The sequence below is a fragment of the Equus asinus genome, chromosome 6 (assembly GCF_041296235.1).
Source record: "Equus asinus isolate D_3611 breed Donkey chromosome 6, EquAss-T2T_v2, whole genome shotgun sequence".
In the NCBI taxonomy this organism is placed as follows: Eukaryota; Metazoa; Chordata; class Mammalia; order Perissodactyla; family Equidae; genus Equus; species Equus asinus.
The window spans coordinates 66,813,989-66,830,588 of NC_091795.1; the positions used below are offsets into that span (position 1 = coordinate 66,813,989).

The 16,600-nt window shown below is 54.6% G+C and overlaps 1 protein-coding gene and 1 long non-coding RNA gene across 6 annotated transcripts in view; one reads left to right on the forward strand and one right to left on the reverse strand.

The window, feature by feature from the left end:
- The window catches only part of LOC123286540 (uncharacterized), a 9,114-nt gene extending 6,193 nt beyond the window's left edge, over positions 1 to 2,921 (reverse strand). Inside the window, exon 1 of one of the 2 annotated variants that reach the window (XR_011504075.1) lies at positions 2,464 to 2,921. This is a non-coding gene — a long non-coding RNA (uncharacterized lncRNA). The remainder of the gene's footprint in view (positions 1 to 2,463) is intronic. The other variant, XR_006529016.2, reaches the window with a different exon arrangement.
- On the forward strand, positions 2,105 to 16,583 carry HAAO (3-hydroxyanthranilate 3,4-dioxygenase). 4 transcript variants are annotated; one of them, XM_070512176.1, is made up of 11 exons: positions 2,112 to 2,419; positions 5,137 to 5,215; positions 6,152 to 6,301; positions 9,849 to 9,932; positions 10,272 to 10,378; positions 13,030 to 13,119; positions 13,442 to 13,485; positions 13,767 to 13,912; positions 15,708 to 15,776; positions 15,964 to 16,046; positions 16,152 to 16,583. In XM_070512176.1, exons 1-11 carry the CDS (start codon positions 2,253 to 2,255, stop codon positions 16,228 to 16,230), a joined length of 1,098 nt encoding a protein of 365 aa, XP_070368277.1. In that variant the 5' UTR covers positions 2,112 to 2,252; the 3' UTR covers positions 16,231 to 16,583. The 4 variants fall into 4 exon arrangements, with proteins under 4 accessions (XP_014689194.2, XP_044628246.2, XP_070368278.1 ...); XM_014833708.3 differs by lacking the exon at positions 6,152 to 6,301 and having other exon boundaries at positions 2,105 to 2,419; XM_070512177.1 differs by lacking the exon at positions 15,708 to 15,776 and having other exon boundaries at positions 2,106 to 2,419.
- The last annotated feature ends 17 nt before the right edge of the window (positions 16,584 to 16,600 follow it).

The window sequence follows — 16,600 nt, forward strand, 5'->3', positions numbered from 1 at the left end:
CCTGGGCGGCCACACACCATGCAGGGGAGCCAGAGCAATGCCCCAGCAAGTGGGACAGGCTCTGATGAGCTCTGATCCCAGGCAGATGCTGTTTGCTTCTGATTCCGCAGTGCAAATCAGCTCCTGTGTACAGTGGGGAAGGGTGGCTACTTCGAGCAGGTAAGATCCAAAATCTAGAAGGAGCCCACAGGTCAATACCCAGAAGGATTCTGGATGGCTGTGACTACATGATGCCAGACCACCCAGAGAAAATGGGAACTGTCAGTTTTCTGAACATTGGAGTCAAATGGTGCCCAACATCCAAGCTAGGCAGGCAGCTTACCAATGGAATAGACATGGTGTTTTCTCCACACAGCACAAACCAGAGAGAACAGATTATTTAGCCTGTGTTTAGGATTCATCTGGATAATTCAGATCCCAAACATTCTACTTGTGGCCTCAATTATTCATGTTGACTATATAGATTAAAATACAAGGTAACTATCATTGTTTCCTTTTTAGTAGTAACAGAACATCTGTTAGGATGAAATCATTTTTTTCCTATTGGTGTGAATTCATTCATGCCTAATCCACCCACCCAGTCATCCATCCATCCGTTTAACAAACATCCAAAGCAAACCTAACACATCATAGATCCTTGGTGTTTATGTGTCACTGTTTACATCTCCTCTGATTACTTGTAGATGAGAAAGATAAAGAATATGGTTTGAGTTATTTTGGTGCCAAACAATATTCTAGAAAGAAATGCTCAGCAAACAAGTTCTACATAAATAACTAAAAAGAAAAAGGAGGGAGAAAGGGAAAAAAAAGGGGGTGGAGGTGGAGAAGGAACATGAGGGTTCCAGCGGAGGTGGGTGGGAATTTTTTTTCCTTTCTGACTGGGTTTTGATTTGCATAGGGGAGTCTCTGTGTCTGAAGGTGCTGAGAAAACCAGCCCACTCTAGGCAGCAGGGAGGGGGCAAGACGGCCGGGAGGCAGGAGCCGCAAGGGAGAGTTCTGACTTTCTTACACCCTATACCCTGTCTGGATTCTGGTGTCAGAGCCTGAGCTATTTTCCTTCTCCCCCACCTTCCACCTCCCCACTCCACCCTCCTCCAACACACACCCCCAATTTTCCTAAGAATTCTGAGTCCGGAAGAAAGAAAGAGAAAAGCAGGTGTCCAATTGTCCTTGCCCCTCCTCCGCATCCCCACCCACACACAGAGGTACCAAGTCTCCCCAGCGCCCCTGAGGATGACTGGGTGAGAGCCTGCCACACCGGGCTGTAATATTAGCACAGGTTTGCCCGCCCTCCCCACCCCCAGACCCCGAGATTCCTGAGGGCTAGGACACCGAGTGTCCAATTCTTCATCTGTAAAACTCCGCATATGATTGTCACGTGACTTGAGCATGTCCCTAAGACTTGGAGTGTGCTCAGAACAGTGCCGGGCTCTTGACGTGCTCTACCTCCTCGGGCGAACGTAGCGGAGGAGACAGCGCCCTCCAGCCCGGGTCCTGCGGGTCCCTATCGTGCGCCGGGGGCTCGAGAGCATCGCGCCCGCAGGCGCTCCTCCCATCCTTTCCCGGACGGCTTCCCTCCCCCAGCCAAAGGCAGCGCCCAGCGAGCGGCACTAAGTAAATCTGGGGACTCTGGCCTGACCTCCGTCCTCGCGAGAGACAAGAAACTAACATGATGTTGGGCCTGTGGTGGCCGCTGTGCAACCCGGAGAGGGCTGTGTAGGCATTCCCATTTTCCAGATGAGAAAGTGAGGCTTCAATCCAGTGCTAGCGCCCCTGTATAAGGCGCTCGGATTTCCAAACCCGCCTCCTCCCCATTACAGTATTTCTTTCGGCCTCCCTGGGGCCCAAGAGGAAAGTCTGGGGACAAGGGACCAGGAAGGTTCTAGATCGTATGTCTTCTGCCTGTATCAGGCTCCCAGCCCCGCGCGGGTGTGCGGGGAGCCCAGGATGTGCGGCCCAGGCCAAGCCGGTGCCTGCAGGGACGCAGGGGAGGCGCGTGGCGGTGTCCCCCTATCCCCCCCACCTCCCCCACCTCCCCCACCTCCCCCACCTCCATCTCCCACACCCCCTACTCCACCCCCGCGCGGAGGCTGCAGGGCTTGGCAAGGGCAGGCCAGGGGCGGCGCGGAGGGCAGGCGAGCTTCAGACCAAAGTCCGAGAGGGGCCACAGCACTAGACCCCTGCCCCAGCCACAGAGGTATCCTGGGGGAAGGGGGAGTTGCCCCGCCCTTTGACCCCCGGGATGCTGATTAATGAGGCGGCCCATAGGCGGCTGGGCGGAGCCGCGCCCCTCCGACGGTCCTAGGCACACGCTCCAGAGCGCGGCTCCCCGGGCGGCCATGGAGCGTCTGGTGAGAGTGAAAACTTGGGTGGAGGAGAACCGGGCCTCCTTCCTGCCCCCGGTCTGCAACAAGCTCCTGTGAGTCCCAGGCACGCCCCGGTGCTCCTGCCCTCTGTCCTCACCTCCTCCTCCATCTGCACCCCTCATCTCACCCTCAGAAGCCTGCAGAAAGGGGACTGTCATCCTCACGGTGCCTTCAGGGGAGGGTGAGGGCTGGCTGTTCCGGGTTCCCCTACCCTCCTCTGGTTCCTCTTTCTGGTTACTCTGCGTGCAGATTGTGACTTTGCCTTCTGAGGATGGTTGGGTGACTCTAAGGCTAGGAGAGATGCAGGTGGCAGGTCCCGGCCCTGACCCCCAGGGCTGAGAAACAGCTCTCCAACCCCCAGTGGCTCTCAGTTTGGGGAGGGAGGTTTTCAATTCTCTAGAATTACAGCAGAGCCCAGGTCTGGGGACAGCCCAATCATACACCCCACTCTGTCCTGGAAGCCACAGGCAGAGATGAAGTCAGGGGATCCACTCCTGTAGGAGGATCTTGATATATTTGCTCTTCCCAGGTCTCCTCTTTGCGGGCAGCACACACACACTCCCACCAGGCCCTCCCTAGCCACCTCTGCCCACAGCACCCAACAGGGCTGATCACCGTCCAGCCACAGTCTTACCCAGCAGACCTCTCGGGCCCTCCCCTGTGGACCCTTCACCCCACTCCCCTTCACTCAGCTCTGTGGCCTAGCCTGGTGTGCTCCCCAGCTCCAGGCTCACAGTCTCATGTTTGCTGTGTCCACAGAACATCTCCAACAGGGTGGCCCCTCAAACCACACAGCTACAATCACTAACACTTTGACAAGCCAGACACCGTACCAAGTGTTTTTACCTCATCTCGTTTAGTTCTCACAGTAGCCCCATGAGATTTTAATAAGTAACTTTCCGAATGTCACAGAGCTAGTGCAGGACAGGGTCCAGACTCAAGCCCACAGAAGAGTTTGACTCCAAAGTCCACACTCTTGGTCACTGTGCAATACCGCCACGGTTAACAGTCAATATCTCCCCCAAAAGCCTCGTCTCTTCTACCACTGTTGTCGCCTTCAGCTCTTTCCTCCACTTCATGCCCGGCCACAGTCTCATTCTCAGTCCTCCAGTTTCTCTCCTAACGGTGTTTCAGATCCATCTTCTGCTCTTCTCCAGCCCTATAATAGTACTGCTCTGGTTCTACCCTTGTCACCTTCAGCCTGGGCAGTAACGGGCTGCTTCTGCCTCCCAGCCCGTTTCAGGCTCCCAGCCCCGCGTGGGCCCTCCCCAGGCAGCCCCCCACCCAGCCCTCCACTGCTGCCCCGATATTAACAATCACAAAATGCAAACCCTCCCTTTGTTCATTCAGTACATGGCCACTGAGCACCTGCTCCATCCCAGGCACTGTTCGGGACGCTGGAGATACAGCAGGAAACCGCTTGACCGAAGTCCCTTCCTCAGGGGGCTGACCTTGCAGTGGGAGGAGGCAGCAAAGAGAAGCCAGCAGGAGGTGGGAGCAGGCAGGCAGACATGGCAGCCACAGGGCAAAGGAGGGCTGTGACTTTTCCCCCTTTGGCTGTGAGGGCTGTGAGCCAGAGTCTGCTTCTGGCCTCTCCCAGCTCCTGCGGGTTTGGTGGCAATCTCTGCATTCCTTGGCGTCTGCTGCGTCACCTCCGTCTCTGCCTCACCCTCACGGGGCATTCTCCCTGTGAGTGTGTCTGTGTCTGAGTCTCCCCGTTCCATAAGGACACGGGTTGTACTGGACTAGGGGCCACCCTACGCCAGTATGACCTCAGCATAGCTTAACTGATTACATCTGCAATGACCCTATTTCCAAAAGAGGTCACATTCCGAGGTACAGGGGGGTTAGGACTTCAATATATGGATTTGGAGTTGGGAGGGGGGACATATGAAGCTGCGGGAGGGTTTTGAGCAGAGGAAGGACGTGGTCTGGCTTACGCATTTTGACTGATGGGTTGAAATAGTTCTTGAGTGGGCTCATTCAAGAACTTTCTGTATGTACCTAAATTATATCTTAGTAAAGTTGATTTAAAGAAAAAAAAAATTCCGAGGCTCCCTGGCTCTCCTCAGGCCAAGACCAAACTGCTTGGCTGAGCTCTTGAGGCCTTGGGTGGCCTGGTCCCCCATCCAGATCCAGCCTTCTCACCACCGCTCCCCAGGACCCCTCACACACCACCAGGACACCAGTGCTGGCAGTCTTGGGGCTCTGCACCTCCACTTCCTTCCCCAAGTCCTCACAGCTTTAAGCCCAGCAGTTTTGGGGGCACGGAGAGCCTCATAATCAGACAGCTCTAGGGGGTGGGGGAGAGAAAGGTCATTTTACCCCTGCACTGCCCCCAGCCCCAGGAGGTCGGGCCTCCAGTTTGCTCTCCTGTATTTGGAGATCTTGAGCACAGCGCAGGAATCCCAGCTGATGAAGAGATAGATCCACCACCACGCTGTTCCCCCTCCTGGGTCAGATGATGTGGGGGACACATGCACACACACACAAATACACCGAGACACAGAAACAGAAAGACACAGGCGTGCACACAGTTGCAGACAGACACATAGACACACAGATTCTTGGATGTACACAGGCACACTGGGATGAGACTGGAGGGGGTCCACGTCAGAGACTGGCAGGGACAGTGGACAGTGATGCAGAAACAGCCCTGTTACCTCTCCCAGGTGTACCCAGGCTCCCTCCGGCCCCCCCACAGGCCCTGCACCCCTCCTGTCCTCTCCCACCAGCTGGTTCAGGACCTCTCCCTGCTCATCCATTGCAGGCACCAGAAACAGCTCAAAATCATGTTCGTCGGGGGCCCCAACACGAGGAAGGACTACCACATCGAGGAGGGTGAGGAGGTAGGTCTGCGGACTGCCCCCTCCCAGACCCAGCCCTGGGGGTAGGGGACACTTCCCATGCAAGGGCCAGAGTCTGTGGACAGGAGCTGGGGGTGGTCAGATGGCTGAGGGTTGAAGGAGCACAACCGAAATCACGGGGCAGCACTGCTGCCTGGAAGCTGTGGGCACACAGTGACAGCTTTGACAGCTCCCTGCTCCAAGGAACTCTGCTGGGGAGCCCCGGGAAAGAGCCCAGACTCTGTGGTGTGAGAGGCTCTAGCTGTTGGGCGTCGCCCCCTGGACACAGGGGCCATCCATGCTCCAGGTGGAGTGTCCTGGTCCCCTCCCCCCAAAACCCAAATATGCAAGATTGGCCTCCAAAATGAGACCCAAATGCTGAGAGGGACCTGGACACTCTACTCTGGTCCCAGGAGCTAAGTTCTCCAGGAAGGGTGGGGGCTGGGAGGCCCCCTCCTTATCTAGAGGCACAAGGCACCCCAGTCACTTAGGAGCTGTTTGATGGGCAGTGGGATTTGCACCGAATACCCTTTTGTACCTTGACTTTCGAACTGTGTTTCTGCACTACCTACCCCAAGGTAAATAAACAAAAGTAAAAGAAAAAGATCAGCCCCCTTAAGGAGGGACACAGCTGGGTTCCCAGCTATCAGAATCTCTGGAGGCAAAGGATCAGTATGCGCCACCCCCCCCATCATCCTGGGGAGCCTGACGCTGGGGTTCGAGGTCCAGAGTCCATCTTGGTTACCAGCCTCCACCCCCATCACTGGCATCTCAGTCACAGCTGGGCTCTGGAGGGAGCACAGGAGAATCACTCACTCAACAAATATTTACTGAGCACCCGATATGGGGGCGGGGGGCACAGCGGGTGAGGACCCCCGGCCAGCACGGAGCTGCCTGGGCAGAGCAGAGCTGCCAACCCCTCACCTCTCCCACTTCCAGGGCCACTTCCACACCTCTCCAGGCCGCCCGCTTCTCACAACCCACCTCACTGGAGACCGTTTTCCTCTGTGGGAAAAATCAGCAGGAAAATCCAAAATGACAGAGAGAAGACAGGATTGGATTGGGAATGGCCGCAGTAGAGGAGACAAGGCTGGTTGCAGGGTCTCTACTGCCTGCCTCAGTCAGCCTCAGGGCCCCATCTGTCTTCCAGAGGCTTCTACTCTGTTTGCCCTGGTCTCAGTGCCCACAGCTCCTGTCTCCCTCCCTCCTTCCTTCCCTTCTTGCCCCCTACCACCTCTGCCCCATGACCCTCCTCAGGATCTCCCCAAGCTGCTCTGTTGGTGGGGTGTCCACTTAGGGGCCAGGCTAAGCCCTGACTCAGCTGGGTGGCTGACGGATGAGGAGGTCTGGCCTGAGCAGATGTCCCTACTCTGGAGGGACACGCAGGTGGTTGGGAGAAATTTGGCTAGAGGGAGGTAGTGACAGCTTGGTACCACCCTGAGGTAGAGAAGAGTACCAGCCTCAGGCCCTGAGAAGACACAAGGCTGAGGGTCAGCATCCTCTCTGCCTCTACCTGTCATCACTCAGCTGGAGCCTGGGGACATCAGGCTGGGGGTCGGAGCCGCCCTAGCCCCAGGGTCCAGGCTCTTCTCTGGTGAGAGAAGGGGAGTCACTGAGCCCAATTTTCCTCCTGGCTGGGCTCAGGCCTCTGCAACAGCCCTTCCGGTGCCCGGCTCCACCCACCACACACACTCCACTTGCCCCACTCCTTCCCTTGTGGGGCACAGGTGCCAGGGGGCCTGGGCTGGGAGCCAGCGGGATCTGGGTTGGAGTCTCTGCCTCTTACTAAGCGTGTGATCTTGGACAGGTCCCATCAGATCACCTCTTGGAGCCTGTCTCTTTACCCTGCCTGGTGGAAGGATTAAATGTGTGTAGAGTATGTGCACAGAGCTGGTGCAGAGTAGGGCCTAACATGCCTTGGTTCTCTGCACCACCAGCCCCCTCTGGCCTTTCCTGCCCGGCAGGCCTTTCCAGGCTGAGGAGGCCAGATTCAATTCAATATCTGCCTGAGCCGTACAGTTAATCCTCTAGCTAGCCCCAGGCTCCAAACGTCATTTACTTCCAAACAGAGCATAATTCTTTTTGGATTGCCCGTGGCTGTTTGGGATTTTCTGCTGTTCAGGATCTGGACCTCTGCTCCAGGCCAGGCCTGTCCCTCATCACGGGGAAGGCCTCTGGGCAGAGAGACAAGACTGAAGAAAAACCATTCCTTTCTCTGGTTTTGTTTGATGGCCACTCATACCTTATGGCCTGCCCAGAAAGGGTTTGAATCTGGCCCAGACCATCACTCCAGACCCTGCTCCCGCCCCAGCTCTCCCGGGTTATTTTCAGGGCCTAAGGACTGTGGCCCCCTCCCTAGAAATCTCTCTCCTCTCTCCCCAACCATGGAAGGAACCCCGCCACCACCACCAACACACACACCCAGGGACTTCCTCCCAGCTAGGGGAGGGGATGGGGTGGGTTTGCAGAATTACTGCCTGGTAAGTTTTTTCTTACTTGTTTTAAATAACTTGCATGGGTTATTTATTCATTTTTGATGAGGAAGATTGCCCCTGAGCTAACATCTGTGTCAGTCTTCCTCTATTTTGTATGTGGGACACTGCCACAGCATGGCTTGATGAGTGGTGTGTAGGTCCACACCTGGGATCTGAACCCTTGAACCCTGGGCTGCTGAAGCAGATCACTAGAACCTAACCACTAAGCCACCAGGCCAGCCCAATGTATGCATTATTTTTAATAATAAAAGTAAATATTGTTTATTGTAGAAAACATGAGAAATATAGAAAAGACAAATGTATACCTCATTCATAATCCCACCACTCAGGGCAACCACTGTGAACACTGCTTGTATTTATACACGTGTCGCTATGTGATTAGAATCCTCCTGGTGTAGTTTTGAAGCTTGCTGTAACATGATAATCACAAACATAATTTTTAATGGCTGCATAATGTTCCATATTTACCCCATCATAAAAGTGACATTTTCCCTATTATTATTATTAGGGTTATTTTTGCTATTCCTCTTATCACTAATATTAGTTGCTAGGGGTTTATTCAGTGCTGACTGTGTGCTGGGTACATTAATGTACAGCATCCCAGACAGACTTCACAGCAACGTTCTTAGTAGATACTGTCATTTTATAGATGAGGAAATGGAAGAACAGAAAGGCTGAGTTAACCAAGGGTGCATGGCCACTTGGAAGCTGGAATCTATGCTTTTAACTACCATGTGTTATGATAAACAGCCATTCATGGGCACCACGAGGCAGGTGCATTTCTTTTTTTTTTTTCTTTTGAGGAAGATTAGCCCTGAGCTAACTGCTGCCAATCCTCCTCTTTTTGCTGAGGAAGACTGGCCCTGAGCTCACATCCATGCCCATTCTCCTGCCACAGCATGGCTTGCTGAGCACTGCCATGTCTGCACCCAGGATCCGAACAGGTGAAGCCCGGGCTGCTGAAGCGGAACATGTGCACTTAACTGTTGCGCCACTGGGCCGGCCCTGGTGCATTTCTGATTCACTGCAGCCACCTTCCTAGAGATGGAATTACTAGTCAAGAGTGTAAGGTAGCCAACTGTCCTGGTTTGCCCTGGACTTCCCTGGTTTCAGCACTGAAGATCCTGCATCCCAAGAAAGCCCTCAGGTCTGACATGATTGAAACGTCGTTTTGTGGTGCATGACTGTAGATGCTGTGACAAGAACCTCTATCTCTAACTCCTTACATGATAATGATAATTATTATTATTAATAACACTCCTTCAATTATTTGGCTGGGGCTTTTAATACCCAGGCAATGTGTGACTGGTGGAGAGAACAATGTGTCTGCCTCCTTGGCCTCCCAGCTCCATGGAGTGATCTCAGTAAACATGTAAACACGTTAATTAGGGACTTAAGATGCAATAGGAAAAACGCAGTAGGGGCCCCACCCAACCTCACCCTAGGGAGATAGCAGGAGGCAAGGGCTGCCATCCTTCACAGCCCCCAGGCCACCCCAGCTTCCAGCATCGAGTCCACCATTTACTGACTGACCTCCCAAGGGATTTGGACAGGCGCAGCCCCACCCCATGCCAGGGCGTCACCGTGGCCAGAGGAGCCAGCACAGGCTCCAGAGCTACACGCAGACTTGGGCCCAAACTGCGGCTCTAGGACTAACTAAATGTGTGACCTTGAACAAGTTGCTTTACTCTCTGAGCCTCAGTCTTCTTTTTTGCTTTTTGCAGAATGAGGCTAATAATACCTTTGGAGGTTGTTGTAAAGACTTCTGACCATGTATAAGAAAGTGCCTGCATAGCCCCTGAGACACAACAAATGGGTGATTCTCTTACCTGGCTGAAGGGTCACTGGATTCTCCAGTGAGCATCTCAGCCAGCCTCCTGCCCCTAAGCCAGACACCAACTATTGTGTCCTGGGTACCTTGGTCATCACTTATGCGTCAAGTTGCGATCCTTGTGTGTCCCCAGCCCTCCTGTCTGTAGCATGTATCAGAGGAGGCTGGGGCCTCAGGGCAGGAGTGACGGAGCTGCTAAAACACTCTGAGACCTCCAGGAATTTTCTCAGGTTTCCTGGTCAGAATTCAGGCCAAGGACCTGGAAGAGGGAGTTGGGAGGGTCCGAGCTTGTCTCCTGTCCTGTTCACAGGTGTTTTACCAGTTGGAGGGTGACATGGTTCTCCGAGTCCTGGAGCGAGGGAAGCACCGGGATGTGATCATTCGGCAGGGAGAGGTGAGGAGCAGGGGGCCCCAGGGGTGGGGGCAAAGGGCCACCAGAGAGGAATGCACTGTGTCCGCTCATCCTGGCTTTGGTGGAGGCCTTGTCCTCCCCGCTTTTCCCTGCCCTCCTGCCCCCCCGGCCTGCCCTGGCCCCATCCTTGGGCACTGCCTCCTCTAGGCTGCCCATCCTCACACAGCCCGACCTTCCCTGCAGTTCCAGGGATGGAAGCTGGGCAGAGAGGTGGGCTGGAGGGGATCCTGTGGGTCAGCTGGGGAGGCCCAGGACGCTGCAGGCACTGAGGTCTCCGTCAAGGATTACAGCGTTCCTGGCATCTGTCCCCACCCACTGCAGATATTCCTCTTGCCTGCCAGGGTCCCCCACTCTCCACAGAGGTTTGCCAACACCGTGGGGCTGGTGATTGAGCGGAAGCGGCTGAAAACGGAGTTAGATGGGCTCAGGTAAATAAGCCTTGTCTGGGGGTCTGGGGCAGAGAGACAGGGGCAAACAGTGGAGGGACGGATCCAAGATACACCCAAGAAAGTGCTTCCTGGCCACTGAAAGGGTTGGAGGCAATGGAAATCCTGTATTTGCTGGCTGATGGGGAGGGGTTAGGGTAGGTGGTGGAGTTGGTTTGATGGTGGGGGTGGCGAGGATGTTCTCTGTGAGCCCTTGGGAGCCCACTCATCCTAAAGACCTTCTGGCTGGGACCAGAACCTATGCTTTCCACACTGAGGTCTGCTGGGGGGTGTGGGTGGAGCCAAAGTCAGATGTTCCTGGCCTAGGGCAGCGGGGGACACTCCTGCTCCCCCAGCCTCCAACCCTAGAGCTTATTCAGTCTCCGCCAGCGCACGCCTCTGCTTGTTTCCCTTCTCCAGCTCACTCAACCAGCACTAACATTTGTATAACACTTGCTGTGTGCCGGGATGGGCTAAGCGCATTGTGCGTATTTATTCATTCCATCCTCAACATGATCCTTTGGGGTAGGTACTGTTTTCATCTGTGCTTTACAGATGAAGAAATTGGACACAGGGAAGTTGAGTTTGCCAGAAAGTGGCAGAGCTGGCATTGCAGAGAAACATGAAGTTGGGGCCAGGACAGTCTCGTTAGGAGAGTGAGTCCGCACCAGGGAGGGGACGAACACCGGGGCAGAGACAGCACTCTGTTCTGTAGCTGAGTCCCTATTTGCTTCCAATCAGTCACCTGATTTTCATCCCCGAAAGGAGGATGCAGCCTGTGGCTCAGGGGGACACAGATTTTTCCAAAAGCTAAACTATTTTTAAGAAAATTAAAATTTCCCAACAAGTTACTGGGGTCAGGATACTCTGCCTCACATCTTCTGTTATGATGGACATTTTTTAATGCTTCCCTTTTTTCTAATTACCAAGGTCATACACATTCAGTCTTGAAATCTGGAAAAGTACAAGAAAGCAAAATGAACAAAATTAAAATGATTTGTCAGGAAAAGGGTGAATTTTATGGTACGAATATGATAGCTCAATAAAACAAAATAAACAATAACAAAGAGAAAAAAATTGTCGTTCCCACCAATTAAACCTAACGAAACACTTTAACTTGCATCTTGTCTTTTTCCTGTGCATATCTATGCCTTATAGCATTGCAGTCTTATTGCAAGTATGGATTTGAGTTCTGTTTTTTTAATATTAAAAACTCATGAGTAATTCTTATACTATAAATCCTTTTCAAAAAATACAATGTTAGGGGCTCCACTTCGGCAGCCTGGGGTTCGCCAGTTCAGATCCCGGGTGCGGACATGGCACCGCTTGGCAAGCCATGCTGTGGTAGGCATGCCACATATAAAGTAGAGGAAGGTGGGCACAGATCTTAGCTCAGGGCCAGTCTTCCTCAGCAAAAAGAGGAGGACTGGCGGCAGATGTTAGCTCAGGGCTAATCTTCTTCTTCAAAATAAATGTTAATGACTATATACTCATCTACTGCATAATAGTTTATTGTAGAGACAGTTGCTTGGCCTTAAATTCTAAAAGAAATTTTTCACATGGGGTTTTATAGGGAGAGTCTTTAATGATGGAGAGGAAGGAGTCCTCAATAACATTTTTATAGTAAATTCAATAACAGATTTTGTCTGGCTGTTCTTGACCTTTAATAAAAGCCAGGACTCGACATTAAAATGCCACTCTGAGGGCAATTCCTAGAGGACACTGCCGTCCAGTTATGAAGCTTTCTGGTGGCCTGCTCCATCCCAGGATAGGACTTAGGATGCCAGGCAGGGTGGATGCACTGTGTGTGTGTGTAAACCATCTTCCATAAGCAGGACCACTTCTCTTTTTGGGGAGGAGTTGAAGAGCAGACAGAGCTGGCCTGGCCCCTGGAGCTGAGCCCGGGGATTAGGTGTTCAGTCAGCAGATGTGCTGCACACACTGGGGCCTGAGGCATGGCCCAGTCTGCCAGGCACTCCTCGGACCAGAGGAGGAGCTCACAGAGTCGCGCTGGGGGTTTGGGAATCTACTAGAAGCTTATGTGTACATGCATAGGGACCTTCCTCCAGAGAAGATGCCCAGCGCTTTGCTCCAGTCTCAAAGGTACCCATGACCCTGAAGGGAGAAGGACCCCTCATCTGGGGGCGTCTTTCCCAGGTTGGTTCCTTAGGGTTGCACATGTTTTGACCTGGCAGAGCCTAGCTGCAGGTGCTGGATTCAGACTCAGCCTTGGCTTCCCCTTTGGGAAAAATAAAGACGCTTGTCATTGATGCTGTCTACGCTTCTCAGACTGTCTCAACTCTATCCTGCTTCTGCCACTCACAGGCTGTGTAATTCCTCCCAAGTTGCCCGGCTTCCCTGCGCCTCAGAGTTACATCCCCTTTGTAAGTGATCAAGTTTCAGGAACCAGGAAGCACCGTGCCGATGGAGTCAATGATAGCCCTCCCACCTTGGGGGCACACCTGTGCTTCTGGGAGAGCCAGGAGTGGCTGTGCCGGCACTGACCACTAGGTTGCGCTAACAGGGGGAAGCAGGCAGCCAGCCCTGCGGGGCTGGCCAGGGCCCAGCAGTCCACAAGCAGAGCCACGCCTGAGCCAGGCTGCTCTGAGGCCGCCCAGGTGGGGAGCTGGGTTGCCCGTGCTTTGCTCTGACAGGTACTACGTGGGGGACACCACAGACGTCCTGTTTGAGAAGTGGTTCTACTGCGAGGACCTTGGCACACAGTTGGCTCCCATCATCCAGGAGTGAGCCCCCAGCCCAGCCCCTGCCCCTGCCCCTCGCTCTCCTGAGGCCCCATGCTCTGGCCGGGGAGGGTAGACCCATCCCAGCAGTGTTTCACGGCAGCACCTGCTGCAAACCATCACACTTGGGATTTAGGGAGAAAGTCTGCCCCTCCCTGGGTGGGAGGGTCCCGGCTGGAGTGCCCCTGGGGAGGATCTGGGAGGGAGGGGATGACACATATACAGTGAATCATGTGTGGGCCCCATCTCTGTGTGTGTGTGTGTCTCACTGGCCGCTCATTTGGGAATGCTGGCCACTCCTCCTCCTCCCCATTTGTCCCTGCAGGTTCTTCAGCTCTGAGCAGCACAGAACGGGAAAGCCAAACCCCAGTAAGGGCACTGGGAACCATGTCTCCCCCTCTTTCCCTCCTTTCCCAGAGTAGGATGAGTCTTGGCCCAGAGTACTCTGCCCAGTACTCAGGGTACAAGAAAATGCCACCAAATAGTACCCCCCCCCCCACACACACACACACTCCCTATGGCTGCATGGTCCTTGAGCTGGATCCAGAGCCCATTCTGGTGATTGAGAGCTGGGGCCCCTGGGAACTGGGCCCGCTGGGGCTGGGCAGGCTGGGCCAGAGGACACTGACCGTGCTGTGCTCTGGGTGCAGACCAGCTGCTCAAGGAACCGCCGTTCCCGCTGAGCACACGATCCGTCATGGAGCCCATGTCCCTGGAGGCCTGGCTGGATGGCCACCACAGGGAGCTGCAGGCTGGCACACCCCTCAGCCTGTTTGGGGACACCTATGAGACCCAGGTAATGCAGCCCTGGGCCACCACGGGCATCTACCCAGAAGCCCCAGGAAATGGGAACTAATCACGCGTGCGTGCAAACACACACACCAGTTTCAGAGGTTGTGGATGTGGACGTAGGTCTTCCTGCTTCCTCCCTGACTCAGAGAATGATGACTTCACTATGAGTGGAAGCACGTGTCCCAAGCGATCTTTTTGCCTTCAGAGTAGGGGGTTGCCCCTCCACTGACAGGTTCCTGACGGTCTGGGATTATCCCTTTGCTAGGAATTCCTGGGCTTTTGGCTAGTCACAGCCTTGGGAGCTGGAAGAGAGAGGTGTTTGGGGTGAGCGTTGGGTGGAGAGGTGCCCAGAGAGAGACTCAAACAAAGCCAGCCCTCTTCCATTCGACATTTATTGAGTGCCTATTATGTTTCAGGCTCTGGTAGGAAAATAAGATAGAGTCACTGCCTCAAAGAATGTAAGGTTTAGTAAACCGACAAGTTAATCAACAGTCACAATCATGTGATATCTTATTTGGTAGAGAAGCTTTAGGAAGCTGTAGGAGGATAAAGGAGGAACTCAGCCTGGGAGGGAAGTCAGGGAAGGCTTCCTGGAGGAGGTGATGTGTAAGATGCCTTTTAAGGTGAACATAGGAGTTTGCAAAAGGAAGAAAGGGCGATGGAGACAGCATTGTAGGTGAGGGACAAGCATAAGCAAAGGCATGGAAGCTTGAGACGGCCTGGAAGTACAAGTAGCTGAGGTTGGCTGGAGCCAGGGCACGCAAGTAGGGCAGCAGGTACAATTGCTAGAAGGCCAGAGTGGCAGGCAGAGTCCAGGTCCTGGTGGGTCTCCTGCACTCGGCAAGGTGCAAGGACTTATCCTGAAGACAGCAGAGCTTCACCCAAGCATTGAAGCAATAGGATGAGGAGGCCAGAGTGGTCTTTCAGAAAGATCAGTGTACTGTGTGTGGGGACGGGATCAGGAGGGCAAGGAGACCTGCCAGGAGGCTCGTGTTCTCTTGTGCTTTTGTGTTCTCTTGTGCTTTACAGTTTGTCACTGGCACATCCCTTGTAGTCTGAATTCGACACTCCCATGAAGGGATGCTCACTGGATACAGACCCACCCTTAGAGGCCCGACCAGCAGACCCCGAGAGCTTTCACAGGGCTGTGAGAGCTGGCACACACCACAAAGCCCCTCCCACCCCATCAGGCAACGTCATTCAGCACCCAGCTGGCCTCATGTCCCTGCCTTCCACCTCCTTCACTCCCCTGCTCCTACCTGCTTCAGTTTACACCCACGACTCTCTACTGAGTCCCACTCTGGGCCAGCGGGAGCGCGGCCTGCACAGTAGCTGTGGGCTTCTGGGCTGACGCAGGTCAGAGAGGGACAGCCTCCCTCTTGCTCATCCCCTCCCATCTCCCTTCTCCTCCTCCTTAGGCCAGAATCTCACAGAGGAAGGGGGTGGCACCCTTTGGGGAAACGCGTGTGTGCGCTACATGGAGCTGCACTATGCCGTGTACACATGTGTGTGTGTGTCCCTGGTGTGCCCCTGGCAGGCATGCCTTCATACGGGTCAGCAACAGTTGTGACATGTGTAAGGGGACCAGATGTGCACATGCATATGAAGGGCAGGCACCTGTGATCCCGAAGGCAGGTGGGCAGCCCCCGTCGTGATGAAGGCAGCTTTCCTCTCCAAGTCCTGGTTGCGTTGCGGGCCCCACCCTGCCTCACATAGGCCTGGTGACTGGGGGCCAGGTTCAAGGCCATCTCCTACATGGGGCACGAAGCACCAGGAAGATCTGTGTGACTTCCTACCAGGTGATCGTCCACGGACAAGGCAGCAGCAAAGACCTGAGACAGGACGTGGACGTGTGGCTGTGGCAGCTGGCAAGTGGGGCCTGTGGCAGAGGGTGGCACAACCTCCTGCGCACGGGGACCGGGCTGCTCCTGGGCCTTGGACTCCCATAGCCCACACTGGCCCCCAGGGCCTCCTTGCCAAGGCAGACTCAGGGATGCTTGGACAGGTGCTGAGGCCCGACAGCCTCCATTGGATTCCCTTGCTCCTCTTTCCCAGGAGGGCTCCTCTGTGGTGACAATAAGGGGACAACACCTGAGCCTGACCCCCGATGATAGCCTCCTGGTGCCAGCCGGGACTGTGTGCGTACACGGGGAGGACTTTCCCCCAGCAGTGGGACCGCCCTCCTTTCCCTGGGGTCCTCAGGGCCAGCCTTGTCTGAGCCCTGCCCACCTGTGTCTCCACAGGTATGCCTGGGAACGAGGGCAAGGCTCTGCAGCCCTGGCCGTGACCCAGGACCCCGCCTGCAAGAAACCCCTGGGGTGACCCTCTTTCTGTGGGCCCAACGCAGCCACAGGGTGTGCCCGAGGACCACCCTTGCCAAATAAGTCTCCCAACCCCACTGCTTCTACCTGTACTGCTGCTGAGCGACTCAGCATCCTACACGCTGGGCCCTGGACATCATTGTCACCCATTCTCCTCCTGTTCCTCTCGGCTGAGTTGACAGGTTCCTGGGGGGCTGGTTGCTCCCCTCCGCCTCTAACAGCCTTCTTCCCTGAACGGTTCTGCCTGGTGGTCTGCCCCCTGAGGCTGGGCTGCCTCTCCATCCCTCTTTTGCCAGCACGGCACTTGCCTGCCACCAAGAATTCCCTCAATAAAGGCTTCCTGGTGGATGAACACCTTTGGGTCTGATGCA